This window comes from Aegilops tauschii, chromosome 4, assembly GCF_002575655.3.
Source record: "Aegilops tauschii subsp. strangulata cultivar AL8/78 chromosome 4, Aet v6.0, whole genome shotgun sequence".
In the NCBI taxonomy this organism is placed as follows: Eukaryota; Viridiplantae; Streptophyta; class Magnoliopsida; order Poales; family Poaceae; genus Aegilops; species Aegilops tauschii.
The window spans coordinates 447,871,147-447,891,183 of NC_053038.3; the positions used below are offsets into that span (position 1 = coordinate 447,871,147).

The window sequence follows — 20,037 nt, forward strand, 5'->3', positions numbered from 1 at the left end:
CTTTATTTTCTTGCAAACCTATCCAAAAACATCTACAGTACTTCTAGTTTCATACTTGTTCTAGGTAAAGCAAACGTCAAGCGTGCGTAGAGTTGTATCGGTGGTCGATAGAACTTGAGGGAATATTTGTTCTACCTTTAGCTCCTCGTTGGGTTCGACACTCTTACTTATCGAAAGAGCCTACAATTGATCCCCTATACTTGTGGGTTATCAATGTGCTTTGTGAAAGTCCAATTAAGCGTCTTGATCTATCTCTATAGATCTTGATGCCCAATATATAAGCAGCTTCACCGAGGTCTTTCATTGAAAAATTCTTATTCAAGTATCCTTTTATGCTATCCAGAAATTTCGTGTCATTTTCGATCAATAATATGTCATCCACATATAATATCAGAAATGCTACAGAGCTCCCACTCACTTTCTTGTAAATACAGGCTTCTCCAAAAGTCTGTATAAAACCATATGCTTTGATCACACTATCAAAGCGGATATTCCAACTCCGAGAGGCTTGCACCAGTCCATAAATGGATCGCTGGAGCTTGCACACTTTGTTAGCACCTTTTGGATCTACAAAACCTTCTGGTTGCATCATATACAACTCTTCTTTAAGATACCCATTAAGGAATGCAGTTTTGACATCCATTTGCCAAATTTCATAATCATAAAATGCGGCAATTGCTAACATGATTCGGACAGACTTAAGCATCGCTAAGAGTGAGAAGGTCTCATCGTAGTCAACTCCTTGAACTTGTTGAAAACCTTTCGCAACAAGTCGAGCTTTGTAGACAGTAACATTACCGTCGGCGTCAGTCCTCTTCTTCAAGATCCATTTATTCTCTATGGCTTGCCGATCATCGGGCAAGTCAATCAAAGTCCACACTTTGTTCTCATACATGGATCCCATCTCAGATTTCTTGGCCTCAATCCATTTCGCGGAATCTGGGCTCATCATCGCTTCCTCATAGTTTGTAGGTTCGACATGGTCGAGTAACATGACCTCCAGAACAGGATTACCATACCACTCTGGTGCGGATCTTACTCTGGTTGACCTATGAGGTTCAGTAGTAACTTGATCTGAAGTTTCATGGTCATCATCATTAGCTTCCTCACTAATTGGTGTAGGAATCAGTGGAACTGATTTCTGTGATGAACTACTTTCCAATAAGGGAGCAGGTACAATTACCTCATCAAGTTCTACTTTCCTCCCACTCACTTCTTTCGAGAGAAACTCCTTCTCTAGAAAGGATCCATTCTTAGCAACAAATATCTTTCCTTCGGATCTGGGATAGAAGGTGTACCCAATAGTCTCCTTTGGGTATCCTATGAAGACATATTTCTCCGATTTGGGTTCGAGCTTATCAGGTTGAAGCTTTTTCACATAAGCATCGCAGCCCCAAACTTTAAGAAACGATAGCTTGGGTTTCTTGCCAAACCACAGTTCATATGGTGTCGTCTCAACGGATTTAGATGGTTCCCTATTTAACGTGAATGCAGCCGTCTCTAAAGCATAACCCCAAAATGATAGCGGTAAATCAGTAAGAGACACCATAGGTTGCACTATATCTAATAAAGTGCGGTTACGACGTTCTGACACACCATTACGCTGTGGTGTCCCGGGCGGCGTGAGTTGCAAAACTATTCCACATTGTTTCAAATGAAGACCAAACTCGTAACACAAATATTCTCCTCCACGATCAGATCGTAGAAACTTTATTTTCTTGTTACGATGATTTTCCACTTAACTCTAAAACTCTTTGAACTTTTCAAATGTTTCAGATTTATGTTTCATCAAGTAGATATACCCATATCTGCTCAAATCATCTGTGAAGGTTAGAAAATAACGATACCCGCCGCGAGCCTCAACACTCATCGGACCGCATACATCAGTATGTATTATTTCCAACAAGTCCGTTGCTCGCTCCATTGTTCCGGAGAAAGGAGTCTTAGTCATCTTGCCCATGAGGCATGGTTCGCAAGCATCAAGTGATTCCAAAAGCCCATCAGCATGGAGTTTCTTCATGCGCTTTACACCAATATGACCTAAAGGGCAGTGCCACAAATAAGTTGCACTATCATTATTAACCTTGCATCTTTTGGCTTCAATATTATGAATATGTGTGTCATTACTATCTAGATTCAACAAAAATAGACCACTCATCAAGGGTGCATGACCATAAAAGATATTACTCATATAAATAGAACAACCATTATTCTCTAATTTAAATGAATAACCGTCTCGCATCAAACAAGATCCAGATATAATGTTCATGCTTAACGCTAGCACCAAATAACAATTATTCAGGTCTAAAACTAATCCCGACGGTAGATGTAGATGTAGCGTGCCGACGGCGATCACATCGACTTTGGAACCATTTCCCACGCGCATCGTCACCTCGTCCTTAGCCAATCTTCGTTTAATCCGTAGCCCCTGTTTCGAGTTGCAAATATGAGCAATAGAACCAGTATCAAATACCCAGGCGCTACTACGAGCATTAGTAAGGTACACATCAATAACATGTATATCAAATATACCTTTCACTTTGCCATCCTTCTTATCCGCCAAATACTTGGGGCAGTTCCGCTTCCAGTGGCCAGTCCCTTTGCAGTAGAAGCACTCAGTCTTAGGCTTAGGTCCAGACTTGGGCTTGTTCACTTGAGCAGCAACTTGCTTGTCGTTCTTCTTGAAGCTCCCCTTCTTCCCTTTGCCCTTTTTCTTGAAACTAGTGGTCTTGTTAACCATCAACACTTGATGCTCCTTCTTGATTTCTACCTCCGCGGCCTTTAGCATTGCGAAGAGCTCGGGAATTGTCTTATCCATCCCTTGCATATTATAGTTCATCACGAAGCTTTTTTAGCTTGGTGGCAGTGATTGAAGAACTCTGTCAATGACACTATCATCAGGAAGATTAACTCCTAGTTGAGTCAAGTGGTTGTCGTACCCAGACATTCTGAGTATATGTTCACTGACAGAACTATTCTCCTCCATTTTGCAGCTGTAGAACTTATTGGAGACTTCATATCTCTCAATCTGGGCATTTGCTTGAAATATTAACTTCAACTCCTGGAACATCTCATATGCTCCATGATGTTCAAAACGTTGTTGAAGTCCCGATTCTAAGCCGTAAAGCATGGCACACTGAACTATCGAGTAGTCATCAGCTTTGCTCTGCCAGACGTTCATAACGTCTGGTGTTGCTCCTGCAGTGGGTCTTGCACCTAGCGGTGCTTCCAGGACGTAATTCTTCTGTGCAGCAATGAGGATAATCCTCAAGTTACGGACCCAGTCTGTGTAGTTGCTACCATCATCTTTCAACTTAGCTTTCTCTAGGAACGCATTAAAATTCAAAGGAACAGTAGCACGGGCCATTGATCTACAACAACATAGACATGCAAAATACTATCAGGTACTAAGTTCATGATAAATTAAAGTTCAATTAATCATATTACTTAAGAACTCCCACTTATATAGACATCCCTCTAGTCATCTAAATGATCACATGATCCATATCAACTAAACCATGTCCGATCAACACGTGAGATGGAGTAGTTTTTAATGGTGAACATCACTATGTTGATCATATCTACTATATGATTCACGCTCGACCTTTCGGTCTCAGTGTTCCGAGGCCATATCTGCATATGCTAGGCTCGTCAAGTTTAACCCGAGTATTCTGCGTGTGCAAAACTGGCTTGCACCTGTTGTATGTGAACGTAGAGCTTATCACACCCGATCATCACGTGGTGTCTCGGCACGACGAACTGTAGCAACGGTGCATACTCAGGGAGAACACTTGTACCTTGAAATTTAGTGAGAGATCATCTTATAATGCTACCGCCGTACTAAGCAAAATAAGATGCATAAAGTATAAACATCAAATGCAATAAAAATAAGTGATATGATATGGCCATCATCATCTTGTGCCTTTGATCTCCATCTCATAAAGCACCATTATGATCACCATCGTCACCAGCTTGACACCTTGATCTCCATCGTAGCATCGTTGTCGTCTCGCCAACTATTGCTTCTACGACTATCGCTACCGCTTAGTGATAAAGTAAAGCAATTACAAGGCGATTGCATTTCATACAATAAAGCGACAACCATAAGGCTCCTGCCAGTTGCCGATAACTTTTACAAAACATGATCATCTCATACAACAATTTATATATCATCACGTCTTGACCATATCACATCACAGCAAGCCCTGCAAAAACAAGTTAGACGTCCTCTACTTTATTGTTGCAAGTTTTACGTGGCTTCTACGGGCTTCTAGCAAGAACCGTTCTTACCTACGCATCAAAACCACAATGATTTTTCTTCAAGTGTGTTGTTTTAACCTTCAACAAGGACCGGGCGTAGTCAAACTTGATTCAACTAAAGTTGGAGAAACAGACATCCACTAGCCACCTGTGTGCAAATCACGTCGGTAGAACCACTCTCATGAACGCGGTCATGTAATGTCGGTCTGGGCCGCTCCATCCAACAATACCGCCGAATCAAAGTAAGGCGTTGCTGGTAAGCAGTATGACTATTATCGCCCACAACTCCTTGTGTTCTACTCGTGCATATAACATCTACGCATAGACCTGGCTCGGATGCCACTGTTGGGGAACGTAGTATTTCAAAATTTTCCTATGATCACGCAGGATCTATCTAGGAGAAGTATAGCAACGAGCGGGGAGAGTGTGTCCACGTACCCTCGTAGACCAAAAGTGGAAGCGTTTAGTAACGCGGTTGATGTAGTCAAACGTCTTCGCTATCCAACCGGTCCAAGCACCGAACGTACGACACCTCCGCGTTCAGCACACGTTCAGCTCGATGACGTCCCTCGAGCTCTTGATCCAGTTGAGGTCGAGGGAGAGTTCCATCAGCACAACGGCGTGGCGATGGTGATGATGAAGTTACCGGCGTAGGGCTTCGCCTAAGCACTACGACGATATGATCGAGGTGTGTAACTGTGGAGGGGGGCACCACACATGGCTAAGAGAAACTTGTGTGTCCTTTGGGGTGCCCCCCTCCCACGTATATAAAGGAGGGGAGGAGGAGGAGGCCGGCCAAGGGGGGCGCGCGCCATGGGGAGTCCAACTAGGATTCCCAATCCTAGTTGGAGTCCCCTTCCATCCAAGAGAGGGAGAAGGAGGGAAGGAGGAAGAGGGGAGAAGGAAAGAGGGGGCGCCGCCTCCCTCCCTAGTCCAATTCAGACTGGCTATGGGGGGGCGTGGCCTCCCTTGTGGCCCTCCTCTCCTTTCCACTAAGGCCCATGAACTTCCCCGGGGGTTCCCGTAACCCCCGGTACTCCGAAACTTATCTGAAACGACCCGAACCATTCCGGTGTCCAAATGTAACCTTCCAATATATGAATCTTTATGTATCGACCATTTCGAGACTCCTCGTCATGTCCATGATCTCATCCAGGACTCCGAACAAACTTCGGTCATCAAATCACATAACTCATAATACAAATCGTCAACGAACGTTAAGCGTGCGGACCCTACGGGTTCGAGAACTATGTAGACATGACCGAGACACATCTCCGGTCAATAACCAATAGCGGAACCTGGATGCTCATATTGGCTCCTACATATTCTATGAAGATCTTTATCGGTCAAACCGCATAACAACATACGTTGTTCCCTTTGTCATCGGTATGTTACTTGCCCGAGATTCGATCGTCGGTATCTTCATACCTAGCTCAATCTCGTTACCGGCAAGTCTCTTTACTCGTTCCATAATGCATAATCCCGTAACTAACTCATTAGTCACATTGCTTGCAAGGTTTATAGTGATGTGCATTACCGAGAGGGCCCAGAGATACCTCTCCGATACACGGAGTGACAAATCCTAATCTCGATCTATGCCAACTCAACAAACACCATTGGAGACACCTGTAGAGCATCGTTATAATCACCCAGTTACGTTGTGACGTTTGATAGCACACAAGGTGTTCCTCCGGTATTCGGGAGTTGCATAATCTCATAGTCATAGGAACTGTATAAGTCATGAAGAAAGCAATAGCAATAAACTAAACGATCATAGTGCTAAGCTAACGGATGGGTCTTGTCCATCACATCATTCTCTAATGATGTGATCCCGTTCATCAAATGACAACACATGTCCATGGCTAGGAAACTTAACCATCTTTGATTAATGAGCTAGTCAAGTAGAGGCATACTAGGGACACTCTGTTTGTCTATGTATTCACACATGTACTAAGTTTCCAGTTAATACAATTCTAGCATGAATAATAAACAATTATCATGATATAAGGAAATATATATAACAACTTTATTATTGCCTGTAGGGCATATTTCCTTCAGTAATGCAGTTCAGGACCAGTACACCGTACACAGTAGTTGAGTTCATGTCATATATAGATCAGCATCACCAAGGAACCGCCATTGAACATGTCACAGAGGAGTTGCCGGAAATCAGTGACCAAGGTGTTTTTGGGGGCGCAACACACACTTTAGATGTGTCGGAGAGCTCCCACATGCAAGCAAATGTACATGTGGGAGCAGATGCAGGTTCTCAAAGCCCACCTCACACCGGTACAGGGGGTACCAATGGCAGCGCAGAGCATGTGCATGAGCCGCCTCCAGCTAACACGGAGAGTGGTGACGACGTGTGCGGCTCTTTGGAGGAGTGGCTCCATGCATTTCCAACAATCGAGGAGTTAGAGGTGGGTTTTTTTCTTGCAACTCATTTTCTCCTTTTTGCTTTTTCATATTTTTGCATCTTCGTTTCACTGGCATGTTATAAACTACTGTCCCTACCAATCTAATGCCATTGTTTCCGTGCATCGCAGTTGCCCCCACACATGCAAGTCATATATAACAAGCACAAAGAGCTCCATGCCAGAGAACTTAATGTTGCGTTCAGCTCATTTGGGAGGGTCTTGCAAGGCATGTACTGCAAGCGGATGGGCCTAATGTTGTCTGAGGCACACAAAGCTGAGTGCGGCATTCATGGACAGAGAGCCGAAGGTGAAGGCATCACTTTCTGTGTACCAGGGGGGACTTTTGTTGCAGGCATGTCTGATGGGACTGCAACTAAACCTTTTCCGCAACAGCCCAAGCATCCAGAGCAGCCCAACATTCATCTTGGCACACACGGGACTGCATGCATGGATGATGCCACTGCCACTGTACCGCCTCTGCAACAGCCCAAGCAACCAGGCGGTGCAATGAATAGTGATGCAGCAGCAGAAGTAGGTCAAAACAAAGATGCCCCACCCAGGACGAGCAATGATAACACTGAAAATGAACAAAGCAACGGCAATGATCAGAGCAATGGCAGGGGAGAAGATTCAGGCAACAAGGTAAACGGCACTGAACTTAAGTCCCCTCGCAGCCCAAGCTTCGCACATGTGAATCTGACAAGGAAGACAGGCACGCTTGAAGACGGACCTTCTTTTGGATTGTTCGAACTGGGGAGTGATCATGATCTACTATTTCAGGAATTTCCTCAAGTTCGTACATCTCCTGCAAAAACATCTGTTTCAGATTTGGACTCCTTGTCGATCCGTGCGAGGAGCCCTTTGTTTGGTTAATCTCCGGCTAGCTCAGCTAGGCCATTTTTCGATGTGACTCCCATCGCAACACGTCCTCCAATTTCCACAGGCCATGTAGGTTATTTCACTCATCTCCCCCAACTACTTGTGCTCCAACCCATGTTTTGTTTGTTTACAGAAACTTAGCACTTCCATGCTCCAAACCATTATTTTTTCTCATCTTGTTTCTGTTTTCTTTTTCTTTTCATTTGTGGGGCAGAAGCAGGAGTAGCTGAGACAAGAGAGGAGGTGTTGATTGAAGTGAGCAGCGGGGGCAAACGTGATGTGAAGAAGCCCACACTCTCAAGAGAGCTGCAAAATCTCCAGAAAATGCACCCAAGCTGAAGAGGATGAAGAAGGTCAAAGTTAATGCTTCTGACGATGCCATATACAAGTAGTACTGTTGCACAAATTACCACACAAAGGACCCTCCCGAAGGTGAGCCCTTGTCAGTGTGTTCTAGCACTTTTTTCTGCTAAGAAATTGTTCGTTCCATCCATCTTGTTTGCCACTAACCGAGCCACTGTTTTTTTGCAACATGCAGATCTCCATTCATAAGGATAGGTGGGTTTGATGTTTCTTTCAAGCATTTCAGCAATGGGCTAAAAAAGCAAGCACATTTGAATAATGAGGTCATGTCGCTTTATGTTGAAAGCTTTAACATCGAGCACATGTATAGCAAAAGCAAACCTAGGAAGTTTGCGTTCTCACCGCATACAGCCGTGAGTCAACTACCCATTTTTTATTTTTTCACAATAGAGTTTCTGCCCGCAACTTCCATTTCTTTCTAACCAATACCTTGTTCTTGCATCAGTCTAAGCTTACTGTGGACCCAAGTTCATTTCAGACATGTTCTTGCAGCAAAGATCTCGAGAGGGCCTGTGAAAGAAACAACATCATGAAATCTGATCAAGTAAAAAACTTTCATTCTTGCATCAAAGCTATCCTAGCGCAACATGCTCTGTTTTTCTGAAGTTAATTTTTGTTTCTTAATTTCGCAGCTGTTCTTCACCATTGTCAAGGATGGACACTGGGCAGTTGTGGTTGCAAACTTGATGCACAAACAATTCAACGTTTTTGACTCGAGGGGTGATGACCCTGACTATGTCAGCATCCTTGAGCAGCCATGTTGCAATCTAGTATGGACGCTACACCTCTTTCCTTTCTCTTTTTTCATTTTTTCTCTATATAAAAATTGATGTTGCGGTACCAATCATAGAAGATACAATTGTGTAATCCATCTTTTTGCAATATCAAATTTTGTAGATAGCCAACTTCAAGAATTTGGTCGGAGAACGAAACCCATGGAACCTTGACTTTGACAAGTTTGATTGTCTCAGCCCGAATGGGTACCCGCAGCAGTCAACAACGTATTGTTCTCTGACCATTTTCCTTTTCTTTCATGTGTCCATCCACAAGTTTCTATGTTTTGTTGTCAAGTGAGCAAATTTATATGTATTTGTGACTATATTTTTTATTTTTGGCAGGTTTGATTGTGGGTTCTTTGCTATTCTATACATGGAGAATCTAATTGACAGGGGGATGAGGCCATTCAGCACGGTATGCCCATTTTGCTATGCAACACTACTAGCTAAATAACTTGTTGTTTTCGGAACACTTGTTGTTTCCATTTTGCTAGTTTTCTAATGGTAATCATGTTTTTTATATTTTTCTCCTAAATAACTTACGAAAATCCCTTGTTGTATGCCCAGGACACGAGGTCGTTGCTCAAATTCCGATCATTTGTCGCAGCGAAGCTTTTTAAGCACCCTCAAAACACACTCAACTCAGCCGAAGAGTTCCAGAAACTGTTGAGTAGCTCGTAGAAGATGTCAATCGGAGCAAAGTCTTCCCTAGATAGTTTTAGGCTGTTTTTTTTTGTGGGCCCATGTATGCGCTACATCCTTTTGTGTAACTGGAAACAACAAGATGTTGTTAACCATCTACTTGTCTTTTGTGGAACCCAAGCTGGAGCATGTATCATGCTGGGGCATGTCCCTTTTTTCCTCTTTTTTCTTTTGAAATACTGGAGCATCACCCATGTTGTGCTGTCAATGTGAACTAGAGACGGATGCAGAGATGAATGAAAATGACTAGGTTTTCTGAACTATCCATGCAGAGATATGAACTATCAATGTTGTAGGTTTCTTTTTGCTTACTGGTTTTCTGAAATAAGGCGTCCTACCCATAACAACCCATGCCATGTACCAGCATCCATGTATACAATAGCTTTTTTGCAAGCACCGGAAACATGATGTCGCAACATGAAACAAATGGTACATTCATGTATATGCAAATGGAGGACAGAATGTACAACATGAGTCATGAAACAAAGCATTACTGGAAATATGGCAAAGACCTCAAAACTATGGCACAAAATGTGAGATATCTTGTATGTCTCAAATCCAGGACACACATAACATATCTTGTAACAAAAATGTGAGCTATCTTTGTATGTCTCAAATTGAAATGGAACCTGAATACATCATCAAGGTTGCAAAAAAGAGTATTTTTGAATGTTTTTGCTCAAGCACATGAAGTGAGGCTGAAAAGAAAATGCAAAACATCCTTCAACAGGTCCAAGAACTTTCCCAAGTTTTTATCTCATTTTTTTTTTCTTCCTAGAGGTTGAGTTGCGTTGCTTGGGCATTTCTTGGATCATTTGTCATCATGGCTCTCGAGTATGCACAAGTTGGCACAGCATGTCCCACCTCGGAGCAGAATTGACATGTAGGTGGTGCTGTCGTTGCCTCTGTCGCAGCTTTTAGGGGTCCACACGTCTGCATGTTGTGACCTTCTTCTTTGCAGAACTTGCAGCGAATACTCCTTTTTTCAGATTTTGGCTTCACTGCTGCCATTGGCTTCTTCTCTTCTTGTTTCGACTTCTTCTGCTTATCATCTCGCTGCTCCACCAGAGTCTTCTTCCTCTTCTCTCTTTCAGTTGGCCGACCTTTCTTAGGTACATGAGCTGGGTTTTGTAGCATCTATGTGCTTTGAGGCTGTGGTAGGTCATCATTCAACGCTCCCGTTGCAGCAGCAGGTTGCGTTCGGGTTTCACTGCACTGCGTTGCTTGTTGTTCTGGCAGTCCTCCTCTTTTCGCCGCTGCTATGGTAGGCTCAAGAACTCTTATTGCTTCATCTAATATCTTGTATGCATCATCATTGCAACATGCATCAGAGGCGAGCCATGTCAACCTTCGGCACAAGGAGTTGTATTTGAGCGTGTTTGTCGAGGGATGCCCAAATTCCAGCAATCACCCAGTTCTGGCCAAGCTTGTTGTTGCTGCTTCAGACCACCTTTCCAACAAGCATTGTTGTGGAATAACTTGCACATTGAGGTGCACCATCACCCTTATTATGTGGGCGCAAACCAGGTCATTCATCTCAAAGTAGTTGCAACTACATTGAAACACCCCTTCATCCATCATAACACGCACAGAAAAGAGCTTTGGGTTCTCATATAAGCTTGATGTTAGATTGAACATGAGGCCTCGCCCTTGGTACTCAGTGTCTTGGTTGATAATGTAGCCGGTAGACGCGGTCACTTGTTTCTGGAACTTGCCAAAGACGTTGCGTGTGTACTAATCAGCAGCTTGGCGCTCAATGTTGTATCTGCAACATCACAAAAGGAAGCAAAGTTCACAAAACAAATCATGACAAAACATTTTTTTTTGGATTTTTTGCTTTGGTATAGTGAAGCTGGCCTACCGAGAGTATAGTGGAGGAGCAGTCGTTTCACCAGTGAAGCCAGCATTGTCCTCACGATCAAGCACAGTTTCTTGGCACAGTTTGTACTGTTGCACAAACCTCCATACAGAATCAGCTGGACGAATCATTGTCTTGAAATATGAGTTGAGCCCCTCGGACCTGCCTGTTGTGCTTTTGAACGGGAAGAAATTGTTCTTGAAGTACGCTGGAGCCCACATATGTCTTGTTCGCCACATGTTCTTCAAGTGTTTGTTTTCAGCAACTTCGAAACACTGCAACATGTGCTGCCATGTTTCCTCAAATTCTTCAACCGTTTCAGAGTTGTTGATACAAGTGTAAAACACATATGCAAACGCCTCATCTCTGCTCAGCAGCCTCCCCAACTTAGAACGCGCGTTGCTAAACACATGAAACTTGCAACACCTATGGCAAGTATTTGGGAGCGCCTACTCTATAGTTGTTGCCATTGCTTGGTCCTGGTCAGTCATTATGTTCTTTGGATGGTCATTGTCCATTACAACCATCCATTGCTCAAAGACCCACTTGAACGTTTCAATATTCTCATCCGGCAACAAGGCACATCCGAGTGAAATGGTTTGGAGGTGGTTGTTGATACCAACTATAGGACCAAAGGGCATGTTGTATCTGTTGGTGCAGAAAGTTATGTCAAAGAACACGCAATCTTTATATTTCGGGTACAACGCCCTTGCCCTCCCATCAACCCAAAACAATGCAGTCACAAAGTTCGTGGCAGGATCTTTTTGCTTCGCAAAGAAAAACTCTGGATTCTCGGCCTTCCTCCTCTCAAAGTACTTCACTGTCATATCCATGTCTTGTTGTGTTATCGCTTCCTGAAGCTTGGCACGTTCATTCACAACATCCCTCTTCACATATGGCAGTATCCTGGGGTCACCTCCATGTATCCTACCAAGGAAACTCATGCAATCTGAATTTGACAGGTTAATATCATGCAATGTCAACAAGAGTTCATAATCCTCAGCAGGTATTTTGCGGTGCGAGCGGTAGTATCTAACACGCTCTGGTTGTTGCATTAGTGGATGTGTATGCTCCGCAACAAAGCAAGTGACTGTCAATCTCCCCTCTCTAAGCCCAACAATCATGTGTGCCTTACAATCATGACGGAGAATCCTGTTTTTCTGACGTGTTCTTGTCACATCCATTTCAGCACCAGGCCGCCTGCTGGAGTTGCTTGTTTCGGTTGCAATGCTCTCTGAGGTGCTACTTGTTTCCGGTTTATCAGGCTTTCTAGCGTGGACACACCCAAAGACCCTCTTGATCATTATTGCATCCTCTTGCTTCTGTCCTCGCTTTTGTTGTACTTTGTAGAAGATATTTGTGTGCCGAATCCCAACTTGAAGGCATAGTCATTGTAGAATTTCTGGGCATCCTCAAATGTGTCAAACGCCATGCCAACATAGGGCGATAGTGGTTGTGATGAAACATCTTCATCATCTGAATCATCTTGCATCACATCATCAGCATGCAACAATCCCTCTGAATCTTCATGATTATCGACAGAAAAGTTCCCTTGGACATAGCTCTCTTCCCCTTCACCACCAGCTCCCTGAAATAAGGCACATGTTTTTTCATGTAAATAAAGAGGTCTTGGTTGAAAGTAATTTTTCCTCTAGTTGCTATCAACAGTTCTATTGTTGTTTCGGAAATTCAGGTACACATATACATTTATCAACGGTTTTTCAGCTTCATTTGCACACAAATTTTCAATCAATAGCCTTTTCTCACATAAGCACACACATTCAAAATCGTATCATAGGTTGATAAATAACAAGTAACAGAGGGGATCATGTTTTGCAGAGATATAGCAAGCACACAGGTGTGTGGGTATTTGCCTTGGTTCCACTCACACACATGAAACAAAATTGAATTTCTAGCTACCACACACATGAAACAAATAGAAAATTCTAGCTATGTTTTTGATACATAGGTTTCCATGAGTTTCAGAGACTCGCAAGTGTTCATGTTTTTTTCAGAGTCAGGAAACTCACCCAACTGCCCTGATTTGATCTGATAGAAGTTGTTTCAGAATGATACTCCCGCTCACGGAGGAAGCCCCGCGGCCGCGGTCGGTGCTGAGAACGACGGCTGTTCTCGAAGAGGTGGCCCCCAGCAAGCTCGATCTGCGTCGGATCCCAGCATCTGCCGCGCGATGTGGTGCGCCATGTTGTTGCAAGATTTTTGCACTGAAGGCCCCCGCACGCCGGCGGCAGCAATTGGGCGGAGTTGCGCCTGGTGGGATTCTGTTACTGAAGCTGTTGCAGGAAATAACGACCTGGTCAGTTAAAGCGGTTGCATCCAACAGCTGTCAGGTGCCTAATCCAACGGCTCTCCGAGCGGCGGATGTTTCTAACACATCCGCCGGCCGGCGACGCGTAGCGGCGCCGTAACCTAAATGCCCTACTATACCGCTCATATTGCGCATATCCAATCGAATATCAACCAAAATTTTCCAGGCCATAAATCCATTTGCAACAGATTTTCTAGAGGGTGTGAGCCACCAAACTGCTCTAGTCCAGAGCCGGTGAGCTGAATACAGGCCAACGTGAGCCAAGTTTGAGAAGTCAGAAGAGCAAAACATGAGATGCAAAGCACGAGAGATGAAAAGATACAGATGAAAATAACTGGCAGGTAACGAATATCAGTGCATCCCAATAATAATTTTTTAAGTACATAGTTTGACCGTGTCTTGCATACCAGAGCAAAACATAACAGTATACGAAGGAAATCACGGGTAAGTCGATGGCACAACAACGAGAATTTAGCTATATAAGTCGTCATCTTCAGCTGCTGCGGCAGCGGATGCAAAAGGGTCCGCGGCAGCAGCAGAGGCGGCGCCCGCGGCCGGCTGATCAGGGAACCGGAACTCGCTGCCGAATCCACGGGACTGTTGCAGAGTCTGGGCAAAGGCCTGGTACTTGCGGATGTCTGCATCGCTCACACTCCTGCGTGCATACTTCATCGACTCCTCAAAGTGAGCAGCCCTGATCTCAGCGACCTCATCCACCTCATCCTCCTCCATAGCTTCAGGGTTGTCCTTCCTCCGCCTCTCCCTCTCGATGTCCTGGAAGGATGAGTTTCATTAGACAACGAGTATAAAAACAGAGCCATTGTATGGCAGGAAACTAAATACTGCAGGTCAATTCACAAAAAATTGCTGGTATACCTTCTCGATGTTCTCCCTGATGGCGTATTTGCAAGCACGCTGGCAAATTTCTGTGATATCAGCACCGCTGAACCCTTGGGTGTACTTGGCCAGAGCACTCAGATCAATATCCTTGGCCAAAGGAGACTTCCTGAGGCAAGCCTTGAAGATCTGGTGCCTCGACTCGACATCAGGAAGAGGGATGTAGATAAGCTGATCAAGACGCCCTGGCCTCAGCAAGGCAGGGTCTATGATGTCTGGCCTGTTGGTAGCACCAATGATGAAGACAGTTTTCTTGGCGTTCATGCCATCCATCTCAGTCAATAGCTGGTTTAGCACTCTATCAGCTGCACCTCCAGCATCCCCAACACTGCTTCCTCTCTGTAATATCATGGTTAAGAGTTATCAGCCATTAAGAAATACAACAGTGGAACATAGTAACAGGGAGGGGGAGAGAGGCTGACCTGGGTGGCAATAGAGTCAAGCTCATCAAAGAAGAGGACACATGGTGCTGACCCTCTAGCCTTGTCAAAGATCTCACGCACATTAGCCTCGCTCTCACCAAACCACATGGTAAGCAGCTCAGGTCCCTTGATACTGATGAAGTTAGCCTGGCACTCATTTGCAATTGCCTTGGCCAACAAGGTTTTACCACAGCCAGGAGGGCCATAGAACAGAACACCTTTGGATGGAGACATGCCAAACTTCTCGAATTTCTCTGGATGCTCCACAGGGTATTGGACTGTCTGCAACAATTTCATATATATGTTATACACAAGTTACAGCTAGAACACAGAAAATTTAAGAATATTGATAAACTAAAAAGCAGTAATATACCTCCTGCAACTCCCGCTTGACATTCTCCAGACCACCAATATCTTCCCAAGAGACATTGGGAACTTCAACAACCTGATTAAGAAAAGATAAATAGGTAAGACCTTCAAAACATGTTCAAACAACAATTATATACATTTAAAATCGACAGAGGACATAGTGCCAAGTACTCACAGTTTCACGGAGAGCAGATGGGTTGCTTGTCGTTAGTGCAGTCTTGAAATGGTCGTTTGTCACAGCCATAGAATTCAGTATCTCAGCATCTATGGTCTCATCCTCAAGATCTATAATATCCATCTTCTCACGAATGCACTGAAGAGCAGCCTCAGTACAAAGAGCAGCAAGATCAGCACCAACATACCCATGGGTGTCTCGAGAAATGTGTTCCAGTTCAACCTGCAATACATTAGAAAGCACAATGACGAACAGGTTCGATCAAACGAGAAAAGTTAAAAGATGAAGAACCAAGATCACTCACATCTTCAGCTAACTTCATGTTTTTGGTGTGAATCCTGAGAACTTCAAGGCGGCCAACTTCATCAGGGACTCCAATGTCAATCTCACGATCAAACCTACCAAATCTTCTGAGAGCGGGATCAATACTGTTTGGGCGGTTTGTAGCACCCATAACAATAACATGCGCACGGGACTTAAGCCCATCCATAAGGGTCAACAGCTGAGACACAATACGCCTTTCAACTTCTCCATTGGTCTTCTCTCTCTTTGGGGCTATTGAATCAATCTCATCAATGAAGATGATTGATGGTGCATTCTTCTCTGCTTCTTCAAATGCCTTCCTGAGATTGCTCTCACTTTCTCCTGCTAACTTGGACATAATTTCTGGGCCATTGATCAGGAAGAAGAATGCGCCCGTCTCATTGGCAACAGCCCTCGCAATAAGGGTCTTGCCAGAGCCAGGTGGTCCAAACAGCAATATGCCCTTTGGAGGCTTCACACCAATAGACTTGAAAAGTTGAGGGTGACGCAGTGGGAGTTCAACCAGTTCTCTGATCTGGGCCATTTGCTTCCTGACTCCACCAACATCATCGTAGCCAACATCGTCAAGCCTCTCCTCATCCTCCCTCTTAACAGGCTCACCATCACAGAAGATCTCAGTGTCTGGTGCAACAATGCAATACTCTGCCGGGTCAGTCTCTATAACTTTGAACTCCACGCTTCTCATTCCACCCCTAACAAGGAAAAGGTCTCCCTTTCTCAAAGGGCGGTAGGCTTCAAGGAAGTATGCTGAAAAGCACAAGACGAAGACAATATTAGTGAAGAGGTTCTTGGATGCAACTAAGTAAAGAAAGCAGATTGTAGAAAGTAGATCATCCCAACAAAACAAAGGCATACCAAGGATTCTTAAAAAGGTTTAGCAGCAATCTAACTTAAATGTGGCACAAGGAATTAATGAATCGTGATAATAGTTCAGTGGATAGACTTGGGAAATCAGCAGTTATACTGTAGTCTAAAACACTGAGGAAGGTATGTGAGTGTCCACCAAAATTATCACTCCACTCATAAACAAAGTTGTAAATAGTTTCACTTAAATAAGTCAAGAGGGCATGGCAATGCTAGGCAAAAAAAAACAGGAGTTTAACTGACTTGGGTCATTACAAAAAGAGCAGAAATTTCTGTCAAACAGCTTTACAATAGAAAATAACAGTGATAGAGGTCTCACGTTTCAAGAAGGCGTCAAACAAGTTTCCTGTAATCCCTTCAACTGTGTCATCAATAGGAAGTATGTGCACCCGCTTCCCGTATTTCACATCGGGGCATTGATGAACAGACACCACATCACCAAGTCTCACTCTCAAGTTCTTCCTGACAGTTTTGTTCATTCTGACCTTCGGCTCCTCACATGTGTCATCAGCAAGAACAATGCAGATGGTGTCCTTCCTCTTTTTACCCTGCAACATATACACAAGATTTCAGCAGACATGAATTTAAGGTTGCATACTTCAAGAAAAATAAGAATATAGTGCCACAGATAAAGGATACATAATTCAGTAAACATGTCCATACACAAAATACATAATCTAATGAATGTGTCAATACAGAACACATCAATACAAAAAAAAAATCATAACTCTAAAGTATCGGCAGTAGCAACACAAATCGAGTACTATATTTTACAAACAGGAGAAAGGTCAATTACATTGTGCTTTGGTATTGTTAAGGAAATAGGGTACATGAGAAAGATAAGGTTTTCACTCCCAAGTGCCCACAGTTATTAACTACCATTGGCCTAGGTTAACATATCGAATTGCATCAGTCAGCCAAAGCTGTTCCATAAGGCATACTGATATGCAGTTTTCCAAACATCAATAAGCAGTGTTGCGGAACAAAGTAAATTTTCATTAGATTGGTTACTATGTTAACCAGGAGAGCAGCTATGCACTGTGGTGCCCCAACCCTTAAATCCCCAAAACAAATATGTTTGTGACCCAGAACCCTGTTGAATCTAAAGACCAAGCTCAGAATTAATCACCTTTACAACACAACAACCTAGCAACCAGATCCTAAATATCCGCGGCCCGAGACTAAATTGCCACCAACCAGAGCTTACAGGACAGATTAGACCGACAAAAGCTTAGGTTTTTCCTACAGATTTGCACTCTAAGCTACTAGCCGGTACCATGAGCTCACCAAATCACTCGCGACGAAACCAAAATCCCTAGATCGGGACCGAAATTAACCAACTCAGCACTCAGATTTCATCAACCTAATAAAGAGATGAATCGCGCAGGAACAGAGCGTACCTTGAGGAGGACGGTGTCGCCGCGGAAGAGCTGGAGCCTCTCCATGGTGTCGGGGTGGAGGGCGACGACGGAGTTGTCGTCATTGGTGGCCTCGTCGACCACGAGGCGGTTGGGGGACTTCTTCCTCTCGAGGATCGCCGTCGAGTAGTCCTTCTTCGCCTTGCTGCGACCAAATCCGCAAACAAATCAACAAAAGAAGGCCAGATCGGAGGTCCTGGGGAGGCGGATCGGGGCGGGAACTTACGGATCGGCGGAGGAGGAGGGCTCGTCCTGCTGGGGCGGCGGCGGGTTGGGGGTCGCCATGGCGGGCGGATCCGGGGGTCGTCGGCGGCGTCGCTAGGTTTCGGCGTCTCTCTCCGGGTCGCTGGGCAGCAGGCGAAGTGATGAGGAGGAAGAGGCAGGGCCAGAGGGGATTAGTTTAGCTATAAAGACTCTTTCTTGCGAGAGGGGTTTGGGATTTCCCCTCCGCGACCCGGGCTCGGTGCGGGAGTTGTACACGGGCTCCATGACGCGCGGGCCCGGGATGCCCGTGGCCCACCGGGCGGGTTCTACAAGGGCTCCGCGTCGGGCCACCTGGAAGACTCTAGAAGGTGGGTAGGTGTGTGTGTATGGCTTGTCCTTGATAATAAATCCTCGAATTGAAAAAGAAAGGGGAAAAAAGTGTGTGTATGGCTCGGGATGGAAGATGGTCTCGTACCTTGTCGACGGGTTTGGTATCTCGATTCAGTACTGTGTCAAAATACGTCTTACATTATGAAACGGAGGGAGTAGCAAATATACCTTTTACTACCAAAGAGGGAGGTTGTTAATGGAATTGAATTATTCTCCTTTCAATATGGAGTATGTTGTTTACACACACCGCCCATGTTAGTTTTTTTCTTTTCAAAATGATTTGAAAATGGCTCAGCACGCCTATCACGTGGTACTCGCACTAGTTTTTGGAGATTAAACAGCCATGCTATATATATTTTTAAAGATGGACGTATTTTATGTTAAAGCTCCCTTCATTGATTTTCTCAGCTCTGTTGATGATCTAGTTGGAAAGACAAGCACATTCGCGCAATTCGACCATCTTCAATGTACCTAAATGTAGGAGGATTAGAGAGGAATTGATGGAATCATTGATTGTTGCTGAGCCTTGTGGGCGTATATATAGAGTACTCCCTCTGTTCACTTTTATGAGACCTTGGAGATAATTCAAACAATGTGCAAAACAACCTATTTTGAGTTGTCTGAAATGACTTACAAAAGTGAACGGAGGGAGTACATGATTTTTTGGAGTATAAGACAAGATAGAAGAAAATTCCTACGCTATTCTATATTTTCCTAAACAATCATGATACCTACTATCCCCCGCGGTCACGATGGTAGTGATGCAGACGGTGAGATTGGAGAAGAATCCGAAGGTTGTAAACCGACGGGCATCCCCCTCCCCCCCCCCCCCACACACACACAGCCAGAACTGCTGATGCTTCATGGATGTTGTGACTGGAGTGAAAACCAACGAGATTTCTCAAGCAAGGCGGTAGCCCTTTGTGCCATTGTCGAGGTAGCCGAGAGCGTAGGGTGGCGTAGCCGTGTGAGGGACATTGTGTTCGATGTCGAGTCGGGGATGGCCGATGTCGACGTAGTCCTCGTGGAGCCGCGGGCGCAAAGAACCGTCGTGTAGTCAAGGGAGCAGTGGTGCGTCAGGAAGAAGACGGTGTTGACGAGGCACCACACCGGGTTTGCCAAGCCCGGGGATACGTCATGGACAGGCACGTGTCGATGTTGCCAGCACCGGGCATGCGTAGATGGGAAGTAATCGGTGTTCACGAGGTGCCACACCAGGTTTGCCAAGCCCGGGGACACGTCCAGCACCGTGCATGCATGGACGGGAACCAGCACGAGTTGTACGCCATGCCGAAGGGACCAGGAGAGGAGGACACGACAACGGTTGCGGTGAAAATTGGCGTGGAGTGGAAGGTGCAGATATTGCCCATTGTTGTCGGAGCAGATGAAG

The 20,037-nt window shown here is 44.6% G+C and overlaps 2 protein-coding genes across 2 annotated transcripts; both read right to left on the reverse strand.

Moving 5' to 3' along the window:
• Positions 1–11,704: 11,704 nt before the first annotated feature.
• LOC109754558 (protein FAR1-RELATED SEQUENCE 5-like) lies at positions 11,705–12,310 on the reverse strand. The gene has a single exon (XM_020313466.1). It carries the CDS (start codon positions 12,308–12,310, stop codon positions 11,705–11,707), a length of 606 nt encoding a protein of 201 aa, XP_020169055.1.
• A 1,616-nt stretch (positions 12,311–13,926) lies between these two features.
• Positions 13,927–18,499, reverse strand: LOC109754542 (cell division cycle protein 48 homolog). The gene is made up of 9 exons (XM_020313450.4): positions 18,280–18,499; positions 18,036–18,198; positions 16,955–17,183; positions 15,752–16,518; positions 15,448–15,669; positions 15,277–15,348; positions 14,904–15,185; positions 14,461–14,820; positions 13,927–14,358 (listed from the first exon to the last, which is right to left on the reverse strand). Exons 1-9 carry the CDS (start codon positions 18,336–18,338, stop codon positions 14,056–14,058), a joined length of 2,457 nt encoding a protein of 818 aa, XP_020169039.1. The 5' UTR covers positions 18,339–18,499; the 3' UTR covers positions 13,927–14,055.
• Positions 18,500–20,037: the final 1,538 nt, after the last annotated feature.

Coding starts and splice junctions, on each gene's coding strand:
- LOC109754558 (XM_020313466.1), bottom strand. CDS start 12,310: ATGCAACAACCAGAGCGTGTTAGATACTACCGCTCGCACCGCAAAATA.
- LOC109754542 (XM_020313450.4), bottom strand. CDS start 18,338: ATGGCGACCCCCAACCCGCCGCCGCCCCAGCAGGACGAGCCCTCCTCC. Junction 18,199..18,279: donor CCCTCCTCCTCCGCCGATCC/GTAAGTTCCCGC, acceptor ATTTGGTCGCAG/CAAGGCGAAGAAGGACTACT. Junction 15,186..15,276: donor TCAAGCGGGAGTTGCAGGAG/GTATATTACTGC, acceptor AAATTGTTGCAG/ACAGTCCAATACCCTGTGGA.